Below are 20,757 nucleotides of genomic sequence, written 5' to 3'. Positions count from 1 at the left end.
CGACGACGCCAACGTGATAGCAATATACGACCAAAAAATTAAAATTTTTGCGGTCTTATAAAAATTGAAAGAAAACTGAACAGCAAAAATTTGTAACCTTCAAGTAAATATGTATGAAGCAAGAATTTCTCAAGTTAAATTTGAAAAAAAAAATAAACTGTACATTGTTTGGAAATATACACTTGCATAATATATATCAGTATAATCACAATATTTTGATCTTAAACAACTTCTTATTGAAAGCATTCTAAATTGGAATATGTCAAACCCAGTTATCTATATATAGCTTGCTATAAATAAACAATACCAGGTTTGTGTACCAGTTATTGGACATTTTACTTCCCTGTAGACATTCCTTTTCCAGAGCACCAGTAATCAAACTATTTAGGGGTAAGAATTTGTTTTTGAGTTTTTTTGAGACAGCAATCCAACAAAACAAAAAAAAGATAACATCTAAAAAACAACATATAAATGATCTTCAACCACAGAAGTCTTATTTTGATCATTTTCAATTTTACTGTTCATGACTAAATTATGGCACTTTTATTTCTATAACAATGGCAACAATCACTTTATAAAACCCTGGTTTTCTGTCATTTTGACAGCCTCCTGTTATTACATTTGTAAAGCCATTGTTAAAGCAATAGACCACTTTCGAGCTCATCTGTTACCGAAAAAAACTCATCAATTATACACGCCATGGCGTCATTTATCAGATAGAGGGGATTGCCTGTATCCCTGCACTATCAATGTTTATCAAGCATCTTAGTGATCGTCATTGTGAAGGATAAACTAGAAATAACATTTGTACTGTAGGTTCTTAATCACAATTCCTTAATGACAGCAGAGCTGAAAGACAATTTTGAGAATTCAAGTTGCTGAATAATTCGTACAATATAGCTTTGTAGTCTTCCAATCACTCTCTCAACATTAGAACGGAATTGACAATGCCCCTAAACACATGAATGATGTTCACTTAAACCAAAGTTTTTGACGGAAATGCATCAAACTCGAAAGTTGTCTATTGAGTAGCAAAACTCCTAAACATTAACCACTCTGGTAGGAATAATGCTTAAAATGAATACCAAAAAAAAATGCAACAACACCTTCAATAATTTTTCTGACTCTGAAACATTTTTAGCTCACCTGGCCCACAGGGCCAAGTGAGCTTTGATCATCACTTGACGTCTGTTGTCCAGCGTCCGGCGTCCTTGTCCGTCGTCATCGCTAACTTTTACAAAAATATTCTCCTCTGAAACTACTAGACCAAAGGAGTATGTTCAGTAAGGTCCTAAAATGGCCCCCTTTTTTAGCGTAAATTTCAAATTTGGATTTATCGACCAATATCACAATTAATTAAAGCTAATATAGTGACTAGATAGGAAATAAGCTATTTTGTTGAAAATTTTACGTTTCTACGTTACATTATGACGTCACAAGTTGCACTCATATTGTTTTTCACGAAAAATCAATGAAAATAGGTAAATTTCAATAGATTATTGGACAGAAAACATAGAGCGCATACGTCGACAACAAAGATCTTTTAAAATAATGTTTGTGAAGACATTTTACATGTCTTATTTGAATATTAAGTTTGTCGACGGCTGCGCTCTATGTTTCCTGGTCCTTAATTTGGTTGAAATCCAGCTCATTTTGTCAAATTTCACCAAAATCCCTTATCTTGACCTTTTTTGGGATGTAAAAATCAACGTCTTAGACTTAAACTTTGACAAAAACAGTTCTGTTTAACTTTCTCACATGTATTTAATGCAACTTAAAACCTTCATTGGCTTGTAACTATGAACTTTATAATTGGGGCCAAATATGGCCCTTACCGAACTTACTCCTTTAACCAAACTTGGCCACAATCATCATTAGGGTATCTAGTTAAAAAAATGTGTCCAATGACTCGGCCAACCAACCAAGGGCCAAGTGAACTTTGCTCATCACTTGGCTTCCGTCGTCCAGCTTCTGTCGTAAGCGTACGTCGTCGTTGTTAACTTTTACAAAAAACTTCTCCTCTGAAACTTCTTGACCAAATTTAACCAAACTTGGCCACAATCATCATTACGGTATCTAGTTCAAAAATGTGTCCGATGACCCGGCCAACCAACCAAGATGGCTGCAATGGCTAAAAATAGAACATAGGGGTAAAATGTAGATTTTGGCTTATAACTCTGAAACCAAAGCATTCAGAGCAAATCTGACATTGGGTTAAATTGTTTATCAAGTCAAGATCTATCTGCCCTGAAATTTTCAGATGATCGGACTACCAGTTGCCGAATTGCTGAATTGGTAATTTGTAAGGAAATTTTGCAGTTTTTTGTTATTATCTTGAATGTTATTATTAATATAGAAAGAGATAAACTGTAAACAGCAATAATGTTCAGCAAAGTAAGATCTTCAAATAAGTTAACACAACCAAAATTGTAAGTTGACCCATTAAGGAGTTATTGCTCTTTACAGTCAATTTTTAACAATTTTCATAAATTTTGTAAATTTTTAACAAGTTTCATAAATTTTGTAAATTTTTAACAAGTTTCATAAACTTTGTAAATTTTTAACAATTTTCATAAATTTTGTAAATTTTTGTAAATTTCAACAAAATGTTTTCCTCTGTAACTAATGGGTCAAGTTCATTATAGATAGAGATAATTGTAAGTAGCAAGAATGTTCAGTAAAGTAAGATCTACAAACACATCACCATCACCAAAATGCAATTTTGTCATTAATCCATCTGTGCCTTTTGTTTAATAAGCACATAGACCAAGGTGACAACACAGGCTCTTAAGAGCCTCTAGTTCTTATCTAATTGTCAGATCAACATTTTATAGACAATCTACGTTGGCATCAATTTTTTAAATTTAGTCAAGTTTGTATAAGCCACATCACATTACTGTGCTGCAAACAGTGGCAGAGCTAGGATTTTAAACTGGAGTGGGGCGGAGACTACTGAAGATATTCTGAAGGGCGTTTTGCATTTGCGCCGATCAGCATTTCATTTGCTCCGATTTTTTCTTTCATTTGCGCCGATTTTGTTTTTCATTTGCGCCTTTTTCCCTATTTCTGCCCTACTTACTTATAAAGGTTATCCTAAGAGAGTATTTTTTCTTGTTTAATCTGAATGTTTTTGAAGATTTAATGACCTGATACATAATGTTCAGGTTTAATACCACCAATGATTTACCCCTACGAGTCTTTGTTAAATTTGCACTTTTCAAAAAATTATGAATAATTTATCTTTACTCAAAAAAAAAGAAATACTTGGCATAGGTAAAGTTTTATCCTGTCCAGTTCTATACCAAAAAAAATCACATAATGTTTTGTTGCATATAAGAAAATAACCATCACTGGAAGTTAATCAATTAAAGTTTCGCTTCTAATTTTACCTGTGTTCAAGCTTTAGTAACCATATAACCTCAAGTTTCCAAAATATTCTATAGAAAACCCCCCAAAAAAATAATAATGGTGCTTTCAAACACCCAAGATATATGTTGATGACAGGGTTGGCAAAGTATTACCTACCTGGGAATTCCCGGGTGGAAAAACCCGGGTTTTCCCGGGCTGGGCAATACTCCCAGAAATGGGGAATACTGGGCATTACTGGGCAATATGATTTTTTTAGGCTTATTTTAACACAAAATAGTAAAGACTTGGTGTAGTTTCATAGTATTACAGCTAAATATATTTTTTATACATATAACCATTGACATACATTTCTAAAAGAATGAAAAATTCAATTTCATTCCCTTCTATGTAGACAAAATACAAGATTTGCACATTTAAGGAAACCTTGTTCATTACCATGCATTGTTTCAATAATCCATACTTTGAAGAAAAAAAATGTTTAAGTGAATTGTTAATTTCAAATTTTATACATTCATATTGCTAAATAAACACCCTAAGGGGTCATGCCATTAACACTTATAGAATTGAAAGGGCTGATTATTGTTACATAAACAAATCTGCATTCTATTCTGAAGGGCGTTTTGCATTTGCGCCGATTAGCATTTCATTTGCTCCGATTTTTTCTTTCATTTGCGCCGATTTTGTTTTTCATTTGCGCCGATTTTTTTTACAGGTAAACTACAGATTAATTACAGGTGAATAGATATAAGAAGATTTGGTATGAGTGCAAATAAGACAACCCTCAATCCAAGTCATGTTATTTTTCATTTACTATTATAGACCTCTTCCGTTAGCCAGGTGCACACTATATTAACATACTTTAAATTCAAGAGATAAAAACATAAGATTAAAGCACTCTGTTTATACTAAAATGACGAATTGATAATTTATTTACTGCATTCCAATCCATGAATAAAAACGGAATACGTTAAAATCACAAATCTGTTTTTGCTGAGTATTTATAGGCAACACATCTAATATATTGGGAGAGGACGTCTCTAATGTTGTTATAACTTGTGTCCAATCCCTTTTGCTACTTATGCAAATAAAATATGTTTAAACTAATATATTCCTTTCTTGTGATTTTGTCTCTTATTTATTTGTCGTAATTGTCAATAACGAAGTCCATCTTTTCTTTGTCTGGCTCACATACTTATTTATGTGTATGGCCGTCGATAGTTAAAAAATTGACTCCTCGGCTTGTTGTGCACAGTGTGCAATATGTCCGTTGTGTTACAGCAAAGTTCCGGAATAATATGATTCAAAATAAACTAAAACCTATATTTATAACCAGATTTTACCAATATACCTTCATGGTATAGTACATGTACAAATTTTAACTTACCTGTAAATCTAATTAGGAGCAATTATAAAATCGGCGCAAATGAAAAAATGAAATAGCCGCAAATGAAAGAATGAAAATTTTAAAAATCGGCGCAAATGTCATACGCCCATAGAATAATTACTTACTAATTAGTGACAGTACATATTCATCATATAAATGTATATTTTTTACATGTAATTGTTACTTCTTAATAGGAGTTATATTTATTTGAAGAAAAAAATGTTTGCTTTATATTTACAGTTTTACCAATCCAGACAAACAATAAAGGTTATATATCTTAAATGTATAACATTTGTTTTTGATCATTGAATCCTCTATAACATTCAGACCAGTATTTTATAATACCCAGTATTGCCCAGTATTACCCACTATATATATATATATATATCTTTATTCTCATCACCAAATACATAGGTACAGAGAAGACGTGCTTGTATAATACAATATATTAACTACATGAACATAAATATACAATATATACAACCAGAGCAAAGACAAAAAGAAATTATTCAGGAGGACACACTCGCTTGTTTATAATTCGTATAAACTTACATAAATTAATGAGATCTGTCCTAGTCGTAGACAACATAATTTTAGTAAATACTATAATATTTTGCCCTATACTAAAATTTCGATTTATAAATTTATTTCTCTCTTCTCTAAAATGTGAACAATTAATAATGTAGTGAAATTCATCTCCAATATCTTGCTTACATAAATGATACTTTCTTTTTTCCCTTTCTATATTGTACCATCTTCCAAGTTGGACTGGAAGTTTATGGTTACATATTCTAAATTTACATAATGTCAAAAAATCTTTTTCGTCTAAAATATTAAAATATTCCTCAAAACACAATACATTCTTAAAAATACAATAATTCAAGGTGTTGGAACAGTTTTGAATAGTCTCGTTCCATGTTTGTTTGAATTGATCACACAATCTTACTTTGATATTATATTTCAACCATACATCATTTAAAAAGAGCTGTGTGTTCCAGATATAAGAAAATCCACATTCATCGAATATATTTTTAACACATATTAACCATTTTTAAAATCTATGTGTTTAGTGCAATACAAGTGGTACAGTAGCTTATAAATAATACATGAATACTTTGACTGCTTTCCCATAATTAATTTAGACCAGTAGGATATCATCCTTAATTTTACATCAATAGAGAGTGGAAAACGACCTAGCTCACCGTATATCATACAGTTTGGAGTGGAAGATTTCAGATTTAGGAGCAACTTACAAAATTTTAGATGAACCTTTTCGACAATATCACAGTTGCTGAATCCCCATATTTCTGATCCATATAAAAGAACAGGTTTTACTACTCTATCAAAAAGATCTAACTGGCAAGAAACTGATAGGCTATGAAATTTCCCCCTTTTTAGTATCTTATACATCGCTTTCGTCCCTTTTTCAACTTGTAATTTAATCGCCTTTTTCATAATTTCCCGTTTTTGTCAGTAAGATACCCAAATAACTAAACTCTTAAACGATTTCTATTTCTTGTTCATCTAAAACAAAGTGTAAATTGTCTGGTAATCTTCCATATGAAAAACATAATATTTTGGTCTTGGATACATTTACTTTTAATTTTCAGTAGTTACAGTATTCATTAAAAAAATCTAACTGTATTTGAAGATCTTGTGGTGTTTCAGACATCAAAACAGTATCATCAGCATATAGTAATACAAGAGGCTGTCACAACGACAGCAAACCGGATTTATTTACATTTATTTGTGTCCTGGCAATATCACAAGAACCATTACTGATGAATGGTGAAAGTGAAAATCATCAATATCATATTTGACCTCCATTTTGTCATCAGTATCAACATTTTGAAATAATAATATTTGAAAAGATTAGATTGAATGGTTCATGAGTAAATGCAACAGCGTGAATGGAAACGCCATTTTACAATCTTTCAAGAACCATAACTCCTGAACAGTAGAAGTCAAAATCATCATTATGGAACTTGACCTCTATTTTGTCATCAGTAACAACATATTAAAATTTCAAAAGCTTTGGTTGAATGGTTCATGAGAAAATGCACGGACACGACGGGAAACACCATTTTTCAATCTTTCAAGAACCATAACTCCTGAACGGTAAAAGTCAAAATCGTCATTATTGAACTTGAACTCCATTTTGTCATCAGTAACAGCATATTAAGATTTCTGAAGCTTTGGTAGAACAGTTCATGCATAAATGCACGGACACGACTGGAAACTCCATTTTTCAATCTTTCAAGAACCATAACTCCTGAACGGTAAAAGTCAAAATCGTCATTATTGAACTTGACCTCCATTCTGTCATCAGTAACAACATATTAAAATTTGGGAAGCTTTGGTAGAACAGTTCATGAGTAAATGCACGGACACGACTGAAAACTCCATTTTTCAATCTTTCAAGAACCATAACTCCTGAACGGTAAAAGACAAAATCGCCATCATTTAACTTGACCTCCATATAGTTGTCAGTAATAACATATTAAAATTTTAAAAGCTTTGGTTGAACGGTTCATGAGTTAATGCACGGACAACATTTGATTGCCGCCTTTCAAGAACCATAACTCCTGAACGGTAGAAGTCAAAATCGCCATTATTGAACTTGACCTTTGTATAGTTGTCAGTAATAACATATTAAAATTTTAAAAGCTTTGGTTGAACGGTTCATGAGTTAATGCACGGACAACATTTGATTGCCGCCCGCCCGCCGTACATCCCCAAATCAATAACCGACATTTTTGTCACAAAAATCCGGTTAAAAATGATATTAAGAAATACATCAAGTTCATGTTCTAATTCTTCTGTAACTGTGAAAAGGCCCTTACAGTTTTTTGTTTGTAAAAAAATTTCCAAGACATTTAAAAAAACTGCAAACAAAAAAGGGGAAACCCAGTAAAACCCGGGTTTTCCCAGTATTTCCCACTGGGCTGGACAATACTCATAAAACCCGGTTTTTTGTCAACCCTGGTTGATGACCCTAAATTGTTTTACTACAATTAAATGTAAGATTAGTAATTCCTACAACTGTCAAATTGAAGGGAATATTTTTTCAACTCTTTTTGTAAGCAACCAGATCGTACTATGATTAGGTGGTATTACTCCTTCCGGCAAAACTCTTACTTATAACAGTATTTCAAGTAAAATGACTTGTTTGATGTCCATTCTTGTACATGTTATTATGTCAAAAAAATTTTAAACAATCATTTTTTGTGTACTCTTAATTTCAGAAATAGAGAGAATATGGCCTCATCAGGTGGTGACAATTGCACTCTATGTAATGATGATGATGGAACATCTACAGAAGCTGTCACATGGTGCACAGAATGTAAGGTGCTCCTATGTGCAGGCTGTGAAAAACATCACACAAAATCAAAAGCATCTAAAGACCATAAAACTATGTCGACTAAAGACTACCATAAATTACCAAAATTCATGCTAGAAATAAGTAGCCAGTGCCGAGACCACAACAAAAAGTTTGAACTCTATTGTTCGTTCCATGCCTGTCCCTGCTGTGTACAGTGCATCACTGATAAACACAAAAAATGTCAAGACCTGAAACCCCTATCAGATATTCTGAAACAAGTAAAATCATCTGCCTCAGTTCAACTTTTTGAAAAAGATTTGAAGAATGTAAAGGAAAACTTAGAGGAGATTATAAAATATTTGAATAGCCGCATGAACACAAGCAATAGTCAGAAAACAAAGGCTGCAGAACAAATTCGATCTATGAGGAAGTTGATAGATGATTTCTTAAACAAATTAGAACAAAAAATTCTTGATGACCTAGAATCAAAGCAGTCACAGCTGAAATCTAAGATGAATACTTTACTACAGCAACTGAAAACACAAGCAAATCAGATCAGCCAATTACAAAGTGAGTTTTCAAAAATGACACAATATGGAACAGAGCTTCAAATGTATGTTGGTCTGAGAGAAATTGAGAAAACTACATCACAAGCAGCAAAATACATAGATGAACTAAAAGGTGGAGATAATTTTGAGGAAAAAAACTTAGAGGTTATCATTTCTCCTGCTCTGCAATCAATTCTAAAAGAGGTCAAATCATTTGGTGATATCAATATTAATACCAACCAATCTACTCTTCGACTAAATGCAGGAAGAAAAGATCAAGCACAGAACTTAGTGCCAACTGTTCGTAGAATTGAGGAAATCAAACCATCAATGTTGAGAACTCTGACTATTCCAGAAGATATAAAATCTGACAGGGCACCCATTTGTATGATATTACCTGATGGTAAATACCTAATTATTAATCGCCATTATAGATATAAAAGTTGTACCCTGCTGCTTTTTGGTAATGATGGCATCTTTGAAAGACAAGTAATTACATTCACAGAATATTCTTTTGATGCTTGCTATGTCACAAATAATACAGTTGCTGTGGCATTAGGAGTAAACAAGAAGACGGTACTGGTGGATTTAAAAAAGAATCAAATTATTCAAACAATTAAACTTTCTCATGATTGTTATAGAGTAGCAAGTGATGGTAAAATATTGGTCATCAACAGTATGGAGAAAAGTACTATAATAATTGTTAATCTGAATGATATGTCTCAAACAATCTTAGAAGGAGTAAGAGCATCACATTTATCATTATTTGGAGGTTATCTCTATGGTACCATTTCCATGGAAAACAAAGTCTGCTGCTACAAAAGTACTGGAGAACTTCTCTGGACATTTCAGCATCATGACATTGACGGTCCAGTAGGAATTACATTAGACAAGAATGGCTTTGTTTATATAGCTTCTTGTAAAAACAACAGAATAGTGGTAGTATCCCCAGATGGTAAAACCAGTAAGACAATACTATCAGATGTGGATGGAATCAATGATCCTGTTTGTATAGACATAAACAGAGAAACAGGAATTATGATAGTGTCAAGTAAAAATAGGGAAACAGGTTTTGTACTTAAACGTAGTTGGAATCGTAAAGCTTTTATTTATAAAATCTGAAATGTGAATTATTAGAGACATGTATGCAAATGAATTAACTATGCATCAGAAAAGTGTAATACAGATATACAATTTAAAGTACAAAATGACTTCTAGTGTTGACAAATAGTGTTATCAAAATATCATGTTCATATATTCTGATAAAACTAAGTGTATGGTCATAGGATAAAGACAAAAGAAGAACCAGTTTCTAAAAATTGAAAATAAACTTTTTTTAAGTATCAAAATTAACCCTCATTTTTCATGTACAGGGCATATTAATAACTTATTTTAACCTATTCAACATACACTGTATTTATTAGTTTTATACTAAACTAAGAAATTTTTAAATATTGGATCCAAAAAGTTATCTGTTGAATTCTCCAACTGATTGATTTTCCAAGTGTTTCGATTGATTTTGCTAAAAAAATAACCTAGTGAGAATTATTAGATTGCATAAAAGGGCTAAAAGACTTATTACAGATGGTAATCCATATTCAGCATCAGCATCACTGTTTAAATAGGTTGGATGGATGAAACAAATACAACAACCACCACAAAATAGTGAAAAAAATGAGAGAACAAAAAAAAGTAAAAAAAAAGAGAACTGCAGGCCCTTCAGGAGATTCAACCGTAAATGCACCAGTAAAAGACAACAAACCATCCTGTCAGGATTGTAAGAACAATAAGTGCAAAGCATTCAAAGAAGAGGAGATTCAACAAGTTTTATCAACAGTCAGAGGTAATGGTACATTATATTATAAACTTAAGTTTACCGATAAATCAAGAAACACAGAATGGTATTTTCCAAGCAAGGTCCCAGCAAAACTAATACGAGAATTGCATGCACAACGTACAATGAGTGGTAAGAAAAGAAAATGGCCATTACAGCAGAATAAACACAAATTTTTCACAAAACCAGATCCAGCTGTTAATAGTGTACAATATATTTCAACTAAAGTCACAGCCGACATAAGCACTCAAACTGAAACCATCAATGGACAACATCAAAGAATTGAACATCAACAGTTATTAATTAGCCATAAGAATTGTTAACAACCGACCATACTTTTTAATTAAATCTAGAAATACTACAACATGTACAAAATATGAATCAATGACTTCAGCACCAAATACTGCATGACAAGTTTAAATAGATCATAAGGAACGTTTCAAACAAGCTCTTTTACAACAAGACATTCATTATGCTATGGAGAAAAGATTAGGAAAGGAAAATCAACGTGACTGCAGTTTTCAAATAGCTTCCGATGGAAAAATACGTGAAATTAGATACAACATAGATGGTACAATGGAATATTTATCAGGATACAGGAATCCAGTCATTGCACTAGAGTGGGATACGTTGGATAGTCTGTCAAATGCGTCAATTAATATCTTTAAAAATGTATTAGAAACACAGTTCAAAATTGAAATAAGTATAAGGAGAAAATAAATGTGTGAATAGTACATGTACAATTGTTAAATATGAAATGAAATAATGAATTGTAGCTACTATTTTTATTAAGCCACAAAGATGGGCAAAGAATAGATTTTTTAATAAAACCACATAGATTGGTACATTTTGTAATAAGAAAGTTATAGAGTTAAACCACATAGTTTGATATAAATGAGAATATAGATTGGTATAAATGAAAATATAGATTGGTATAAATGAGAATATTATAGAGTATAGCCAAATAGATAAGCAAATAATGAATTGCATGTATATAGAATATAGTTAATGTAAGAAGTACCAGTACTGTAAATATGTTGTTTTGTATGTTTTATGTTTGTACTTTTATTATTTAGTTTTTTGTTACATTTTTGTTTTAAAAGTATATTAATGCTGATAAAAACCATTTGGAGTTGGACTGGTCATTCAACTTCACACCCTGCACTTGTATAGGGCTGACCACCAAGGAGCATACAGCTAAATATTTTGTTTGTTTTTATGAAATTCTCAGTCTAGAATTCTTCTTTGCATATATGTCTTGTCTTATTTTCATTTTTAGTCTTGCTTTTCATATCTTATCTGGCAATTTTCTTAATCTGGCAATTTTCTTAGTCTAGCAATTTTGTCTAATATTGAATTTTTCATCTTATCTTGCACAAAATTCTATCTTTATCTATGCATTTTCTTGTGTATATCAATTTATTCTTCATGATTATTGTATATATTTTCTTTACGTTTAATGTTTTTGTACATATATGTGTATTTTCTCATGTTTGAGGACAAACATATTGGAGAAGGGGGAATTTATTAAAGGTGTTCTTTTAGGTAAAAGTTTTTAAAGTGAATTTTATTGAGAACATATATTATTTTAGAAAATATGAAATTATGAAAAAGTTTATCAAAAACTTTAATTTAATTACTAAGGTAAATTTTGTGAAACATGTCGCTTGTAAATAATTGCTCTGAGCAACACTTTGGTATCTTGTCAATTGTAATTAATTAATCTGAGCAATCTTATGTTTTAATTGTATCTCTGTAAATGACATTATTCGGTGTCTTCAGCCTATGCCAACATTTGATAAAAATATATTCAACCTATGCCTACAAACAAAATACAATAGGTGTTGTTATAACAATTATTAATTAATAAAAGGTAAAATACAGTCAGTATATTTAAGCATTAAATATTACTATTTAAAAATTCAGAAACAAAATTAAACTGTCAATTGTTCTTGAACAATTGAGAGGTCTGTCCTTTTCGTAATGTAAAATACATGTTCCAACAGACGTAGAATGTATTGAAAAGGTCAAGGTCAACCTTAAAAAGCTCGAAAACACACTAAAAATCCTTTATATAAGGTTAAAAACACTAAATTCGCTATCTGGGACATGACCTTGACCTTTGACCTTTTGATCTTTGTCAAGGTCATTAGTCCCAAATGTCATTGCTGAAGACCCCATGGGTCTAGGACCTTTGGTTATATAGTAAAAGCTGATTTTGTCTTTCCCGAAACCTAAAACAGGGGTTATGCCCCTTAAAAAAGGGTCAAATCTCTTTGGTCAAAATGTAACAAAGTTGCGCCATAATGACCCAAACATTTTCCACTATTTAAAACTTCTATAAGTATAATGGTTACTGAGTTGTATTGATAACAAGGTGTTAGGTCAAAGGTCAAGGTCAACATTCAAATTTGACCTTGAGGTATTTTTCAAAGATACATGAATTGATGATGAATGGTGAAGATCCTAGGTGTCTACGACTTACGGTTTCTGAGTTTTGGTGGCCAACCGACACCGGTTAATTTTCATAGGGGCATAACCCTACCAATGAGTCGTTGAATCTTTTCGATCCAAATGTAACGAAGAACCGGGGTCTGGTCCTGAACAAATTTCACCCTTTGTTTTTTTTCTACCTATTACGGTTACGGTGTTGGAATGATAACAAGGTTTTTGGGTTTCGGAGGGATTACTCCGAACCGACAAAATATTTCGACTAACAGGGTGAGTTCCGGATAGATATTCATGACACCGATACAAAGTGTGAACATGAAAGCGACACGTCTTACGGTTACGGAGGCTAACTTCATCAAAGTTTAACGGAAGAATAATAATAATAATTAAACTGTCAATTGTTCTTGAACAATTGAGAGGTCTTTCCTTTTGTAATGTAAAATACATGTTCCAATAGAAGTAGAATGTATTGAAAAGCTTTATTACACACTAAAAACCCTTTCAATAAGGTAAAAAAAACATAATCCGCTATTTGGGACATGACCTTGACCTTTGACCTGTTGACCTTTATTAAGGTCAATAGTCCCCAATGTCCTGAACATTTTGCACTATTTACTATTTCTGTAAGTATAATAGTTTTTGAGATATCCAATAAAAAGTGAAAGGTCAAAGGTCAAGGTCAACCTTAAAAAGCTTTAAAACACACTAAAAATCCTTCATATAAGGTTTAAAACACTAAATTTGCTATCTGGGACATGACCTTGACCTTTGACCTTTTGACCTTTGTCAAGGTCATTAGTCCCCAATGACATTACTGAAGACCCCAAGGATCTATGACCTTTGGTTATATAGTAAAAGCTGATTTTGTCTTTTCAGAAACCTAAAACAGGCTTTATGCCCCTTAAAAAAGGTCAAATCTCTTCGGTCACAATGTAACAAAGTTGCGCCATAATGACCCAAACATTTTCCACTATTTAAAACTTCTGTAAGTATAATGGTTTCTGAGATTATTCCATAACAAGGTGTTAGGTCAAAGGTCAAGGTCAACATACAAATTTGACCTTGAGGTATTTTTCAAACATACATGAATTGATGATGATTGGTGAAGATCCTAGGTGTCTACGACTTACGGTTTCTGAGTTTTGGTGGCCAACCGACACCGGTTAATTTTCATAGGGGCATAACCCTACCAATGAGTCGTTGAATCTTTTCGATCCAAATGTAACGAAGAACCGGGGTCTGGTCCTGAACAAATTTCACCCTTTGTTTTTTGTCTACCTATTACGGTTACGGTGTTGGAACGATAACAAGGTTTTTGGCTTTCGGAGGGATTACTCCGAACCGACAAAATATTTCGACTCACAGGGTGAGTTCCAGATAGGTATTCATGACACCGATACAAAGTGTGAACATGAAAGCGACACGTCTTACGGTTAACGCGGCTAAATTTGTTAAAGTTTGGCGGAAAAAGAATAATAATAATAATAATTAAACTGTCAATTGTTCTTGAACAATTGAGAGGTCTTTCCTTTTGGAATGTAAAATACATGTTCCAACAGACATAGAATGTATTGAAAAGGTCAAGGTCAACCTTAAAAAGCTCAAAAACACACTAAAAATCCTTTATGTAAGGTTAAAAACACTAAATTCGCTATCTGGAACATGACCTTGACCTTTGACCTTTTGACCTTTGTCAAGGTCATTAGTCCCAAATGTCATTGTTGAAGACCCTATGGGTCTAGGACCTTTGGTTATATAGAAAAAGCTGATTTTGTCTTTTCAGAAACCTAAAACAGGCTTTATACCCCTTAAAAAAAGGTCAAATCTCTTCGGTCAAAATGTAACAAAGTTGCGCCATGTTGACCCAAACATTTTCCACTATTTAAAACTTCTGTAAGTATAATGGTTTCTGAGATTATCCCATAACAAGGTGTTAGGTCAAAGGTCAAGGTCAACATACAAATTTGACCTTGAGGTATTTTTCAAAGATACATGAATTGATGATGATTGGTGAAGATCCTAGGTGTCTACGACTTACGGTTTCTGAGTTTTGGTGGTCCACCGACAACGGTTAATTTTCATAGGGGCATAACCCTACCAATGAGTCGTTGAATCTTTTCGATCCAAATGTAACGAAGAACCGGGGTCAGGTCCTGAACAAATTTCACCCTTCTTTTCTTTTCTACCTATTACGGTTACGGTGTTGGAACGATAACAAGGTTTTTTGGTTTCGGAGGGATTACTCCGAACCGACAAAATATTTCGACTAATAGGGTGAGTTCTGGATAGACATTCATGACACCGATACAAAGTGTGAACAAGAAAGCGACACTTCTTACGGTTACGGAGGCTAACTGCGTCAAAGTTTGGCGGAAGAATAATAATAATAATAATTAAAATGTCAATTGTTCTTGAACAATTGAGAGGTCTTTCCTTTTATAATGTAAAATACATGTTCCAATAGACTTAAAATGTATTGAAAAGCTTTAAAACACACTGAAAATCCTTTAAATAAGGTCAAAAACACATAATTAGCTATATTTGACTTGACCTTGACCTTTGACCTTTTGACCTTTGTCAAGGTCATTAGTCCCCAATGTCATTGCTGAAGACCCCATGGGTCTAGGACCTTTTGTTATGTAGTAAAAGCTGATTTTGTCTTTTCAGAAACCTAAAACAGGCTTTATGCCCCTTAAAAAAAGGTCAAATCTCTTCGGTCAAAATGTAACAAACGTGCGCCGTAATGACCCAAACATTTTCCACTATTTAAAACTTCTGTAAGTATAATGGTTTCTGAGATTATCCCATAACAAGGTGTTAGGTCAAAGGTCAAGGTCAACATACAAATTTGACCTTGAGGTATTTTGCAAGGAAACATGAATTGATGATGATTGGTGAAAATCCTAGGTGTCTACGACTTACGGTTTCTGAGTTTTGGTGGCCAACCGACACCGGTTAATTTTAATAGGGGCATAACCCTACCAATGAGTCGTGGAATCTTTTCGATCCAAATGTAACGAAGAACCGGGGTCTGGTCCTGAACAAATTTCACCCTTTGTTTTTTGTCTACCTATTACGGTTACGGTGTTGGAACGATAACAAGGTTTTTGGGTTTCGGAGGGATTACTCCGAACCGACAAAATATTTTGACTCACAGGGTGAGTTCCAGATAGGTATTCATGACACCTATACAAAGTGTGAATATGAAAGAGACACTTCTTACGGTTTACGCGGCTAAATTTGTCAAAGTTTAACGGAAGAATAATAATAATAAACAGAAGAAATACAGTAAGGTCTTTCCCTTTAGTAAAAGGAAAGACCTTAATAATAATAATAATAATAATTAAACTGTCAATTGTTCTTGAACAATTGAGAGGTCTTTCCTTTTGTAATGTAAAATACATGTTCCAATAGACGTAGAATGTATTGAAAAGCTTTAAAACTCACTAAAACCCTTTCAATAAGGTAAAAAACACATAATCCGCTATTTGGGACATGACCTTGACCTTTGACCTGTTGACCTTTATCACGGTCAATAGTCCCCAATGTCCTGAACATTTTGCACTATTTACTATTTCTGTAAGTATAATAGTTTTTGAGATATCCAATAAAAAGTGAAAGGTCAAAGGTCAAGGTCAACCTTAAAAAGCTTTAAAACACACTAAAAATCCTTTATATAAGGTTTAAAACACTAAATTCGCTATCTGGGACATGACCTTGACCTTTGACCTTTTGACCTTTGTCAAGGGCATTAGTCCCTAATGTCATTGCTGAAGACCCCATGGGTCTAGGACCTTTGGTTATATAGTTAAACCTGATTTTGTCTTACCAGAAACCTAAAAAAGGGGTTATGCCCCTTAAAAAAAGGTCAAATCTCTTCGGTCAAAATGTAACGAAGTTGCGCCGTAATGACCCAAACATTTTCCACTATTTAAAACTTCTGTAAGTATAATAGTTTCTGAGATTGTTCCATAACAAGGTGTTAGGTCAAAGGTCAAGGTCAACATACACATTTGACCTTGAGGTATTTTTCAAAGATACATGAATTGATGATGAATGGTGAAAATCCTAGGTGTCTACGACTTACGGTTTCTGAGTTTTGGTGGTCAACCGACACCGGTTAATTTTCATAGGGGCATAACCCTACTAATGAGTCGTTGAATCTTTTCGATCCAAATGTAACGAAGAACCGGGGTCTGGTCCGGAACAAATTTCACCCTTTGTTTTTTTTCTACCTATTACGGTTACGGTGTTGGAACGATAACAAGGTTTTTTGGTTTCGGAGGGATAACTCCGAACCGACAAAATATTTCGACTAACAGGGTGAGTTCCAGATAGGTATTCATGACACCGATACAAAGTGTGAACATGAAAGCGACACGTCTTACGGTTAACGCGGCTAAATTTGTCAAAGTTTGGCGGAAAAAGAATAATAATAATAATAATAATAATAATAATAATAATAAACAGAAGAAATACAGTAAGGTCTTTCCCTTTTGTAAAAGGAAAGACCTTAATAATAATAATAATAATAATAATAATCAGAAGAAATACAGTAAGGTCTTTCCCTTTAGTAAAAGGAAAGACCTTAATAATAATAATAAACAGAAGAAATACAGTAAGGTCTTTCCCTTTTGTAAAAGGAAAGACCTTAATAATAATAATAATAATAAACAGAAGAAATACAGTAAGGTCTTTCCCTTTTGTAAAAGGAAAGACCTTAATTTAAATGTCAATTGTTCTTGAACAATTGAGAGGTCTTTCCTTTTCGAAATGTAAAGTACATGTTCCAATAGGCGTAGAATGCATTGAAAAGCTCTCAAACACACATAAAACCGTTAAAAAATGACAAAAACAATAAATTCGATAATTTGGACATGACCTTGACTTTTGACCTTGTGACTTTTGTGAAGGTCATTGGTCCACAATGTCATTGTAAAAGACCCCATGGGTCTAGGACTTTTCGTTCAAGAGTTAAAGCTAATTTTACCTTTTCAGAAACCGTTAACGGCGGTTATGCCCCTTAAGAATATGTCAAATCCTTTCGGTCAAAATGTAAAAAAGTTGTGCCTCAGTCACCTTAAATTTTTTTACTGTTTACTATTTCTGTAAGATTAACCGTTTTTGAGATATCGACTAAAAAGTTGAAAGGTCAAAGGTCAAGGTAAACCTTAAAAACACTTAAAACACACTCAAAATGCTTAAAATAAGGTCAAAAACACATAATTCGCTATCTGGGACATGACCTTGACCTTTGACCTTGTGACCTTTGTCAAGGTCATTAGTCCCCAATGCCATTACTGAAGACCCCAGGGGTCTAGGACCTTTGGTTATATAGTAAAAGCTGATTTTGTCTTTTCAGAAACCTAAAACAGGGGTTATGCCCCTTACAGAAAGGTCAAATCTCTTCGGTCAAAATGTAACAAAGTTGCGCCATAATGACCCAAACATTTTCCACTATTTAAAACTTCTGTAAGTATAATGGTTTCTGAGATTATCCCATAACAAGGTGTTAGGTCAAAGGTCAAGGTCAACATACACATTTGACCTTGAGGTATTTTTGAAAGTCTCATGAATTGTTGATGAATGGTGAAGATCCTAGGTCTCTACGATTTACGGTTTATGAGTTTTGGTGGTCCACCGACACCGGTTAATTTTCATAGGGGCATAACCCTACCAATGAGTCGTTGAATCTTTTCGAATCAAATGTAACGAAGAACCGGGGTCTGGTCCTGAACAAATTTCACCCTTCATTTTTTTTCTATCTTTTACGGTTACGGTGTTGGAACGATAACAAGGTTTTTTGGTTTCGGAGGGATAACTCCGAACCGACAAAATATTTCGACTAACAGGGTGAGTTCCAGATAGGTATTCATGACACCGATACAAAGTGAGAACATGAAAGCGACACGTCTTACGGTTTAGGCTGCTAACTTCGTCAAAGTTTGGCGGAAAAAGAATAATAAACAGAAGAAATACAGTAAGGTCTTTCCCTTTTGTAAAAGGAAAGACCTTAATAATAATAATAATAATAATAATAATAATAATAATAATAATAATAATCAGAAGAAATACAGTAAGGTCTTTCCCTTTAGTAAAAGGAAAGACCTTAATTAAAATGTCAATTGTTCTTGAACAATTGAGAGGTCTTTCCTTTTATAATGTAAAATATATGTTCAAATAGACGTAGAATGTATTGAAAAGCTTTAAAACACACTGAAAATCCTTTAAATAAGGTCAAAAACACATAATTCGCTATATGGGACATGACCTTGACCTTTGACCTTTTGACCTTTGTCAAGGGCATTAGTCCCCAATGTCATTGCTGAAGACCCCATGGGTCTAGGACCTTTGGTTATATAGTAAAAGCTGATTTTGTCTTTTCAGAAACCTAAAACAGGGGTTATGCCCCTTATAAAATGGTCAAATCTCTTTGGTCAAAATGTAACAAAGTTGCGCCTTAATGACCCAAACATTTTCCACTATTCAAAACTTCTGTAAGTATAATGGTTTCTGAGATTATCCCATAACAAGGTGTTGGGTCAAAGGTCAAGGTCAAGATACAAATTTGACCTTGAGGTATTTTTCAAAGATACATGAATTGATGATGATTGGTGAAGATCCTAGGTGTCTACGACTTACGGTTTCTGAGTTTTGGTGGCCAACCGACACCGGTTAATTTTCATAGGGGCATAACCCTACCAATGAGTCGTTGAATCTTTTCGATCCAAATGTAACGAAGAACCGGGGTCTGGTCCTGAACAAATTTCACCCTTCGGTTTTTTTCTACCTATTACGGTTACGGTGTTGGAACGATAACAAGGTTTTTGGGTTTCGGAGGGATTACTCCGAACCGACAAAATATTTCGACTCACAGGGTGAGTTCCGGATAGGTATTCATGACACCGATACAAAGTGTGAACATGAAAGCGACACGTCTTACGGTTACGGAGGCTAACTTCGTCAAAGTTTGGCGGAACAAAAAGAATAATAATTAAACTGTCAATTGTTCTTGAACAATTGAGAGGTCTTTCCTTTTGTAATGTAAAATACATGTTCTTATAGATGTAGAATCTATTGAAAAGGTCAAGGTCAACCGTACAAAGCTTGAAAACACACTTAAAATCCATTATATGAGGTTAAAAACACTAAATTCGCTATCTGGGACATGACCTTGACCTTTGACCCAATGTCATTGCAAAAGACCCCATGGGTCTAGGACCTTTGGTTATATAGTAAAAGCTGATTTTGTCTTTTCAGAAACCTAAAACAGGGGTTATGCCCCTTATTAAAAGGTCAAATCTCTTTGGTCAAAATGTAACAAAGTTGCGCCGTAATGACCCAAACATTTTCCACTATTTAAAACTTCTGTAAGTATAATGGTTTCTGAGATTATCCCATAACAAGGTGTTAGGTCAAAGGTCAAGGTCAACATACAAATTTGACCTTGAGGTATTTTTCAAAGATACATGAATTGATGATGATTGGTGAAGATCCTAGGTGTCTACGACTTACGGTTTCTGAGTTTTGGTGGCCAACCGACACCGGTTAATTTTCATAGGGGCATAACCCTACCAATGAGTCGTTGAATCTTTTCGATCCAAATGTAATGAAGAACCGGGGTCTGGTCCTGAACAAATTTCACCCTTTGTTTTTTGTCTACCTATTACGGTTACGGTGTTGGAACGATAACAAGGTTTTTGGGTTTCGGAGGGATTACTCCGAACCGACAAAATATTTCGACTCACAGGGTGAGTTCCAGAAAGGTATTCATGACACCTATACAAAGTGTGAATATGAAAGCGACACGTCTTACGGTTAACGCGGCTAAATTTGTCAAAGTTTAACG

General features: G+C 33.6%; 2 protein-coding genes across 4 annotated transcripts in view; one reads left to right on the top strand and one right to left on the bottom strand.

Annotated features, from left to right (window-relative positions):
* The window catches only part of LOC143069702 (2-oxoadipate dehydrogenase complex component E1-like), a 79,170-nt gene that overhangs the window by 10,007 nt on the left and 48,406 nt on the right, over positions 1-20,757 (bottom strand). The window lies entirely within an intron of this gene.
* Positions 329-12,383, top strand: LOC143069696 (uncharacterized). Its single transcript, XM_076244464.1, has 2 exons — positions 329-390; positions 7,999-12,383. The coding sequence occupies exon 2, from the start codon at positions 8,012-8,014 to the stop codon at positions 9,743-9,745; it is 1,734 nt and encodes a 577-aa protein (XP_076100579.1). The 5' UTR covers positions 329-390; positions 7,999-8,011; the 3' UTR covers positions 9,746-12,383.

The sequence above is a fragment of the Mytilus galloprovincialis genome, chromosome 3 (genome assembly GCF_965363235.1).
Source record: "Mytilus galloprovincialis chromosome 3, xbMytGall1.hap1.1, whole genome shotgun sequence".
In the NCBI taxonomy this organism is placed as follows: domain Eukaryota; kingdom Metazoa; phylum Mollusca; class Bivalvia; order Mytilida; family Mytilidae; genus Mytilus; species Mytilus galloprovincialis.
The sequence above is the reverse complement of the archived record's forward strand: the minus strand, read 5'-3'. Positions and strand labels throughout refer to the sequence as shown.

Coding starts and splice junctions, on each gene's coding strand:
- LOC143069696 (XM_076244464.1), top strand. CDS start 8,012: ATGGCCTCATCAGGTGGTGACAATTGCACTCTATGTAATGATGATGAT.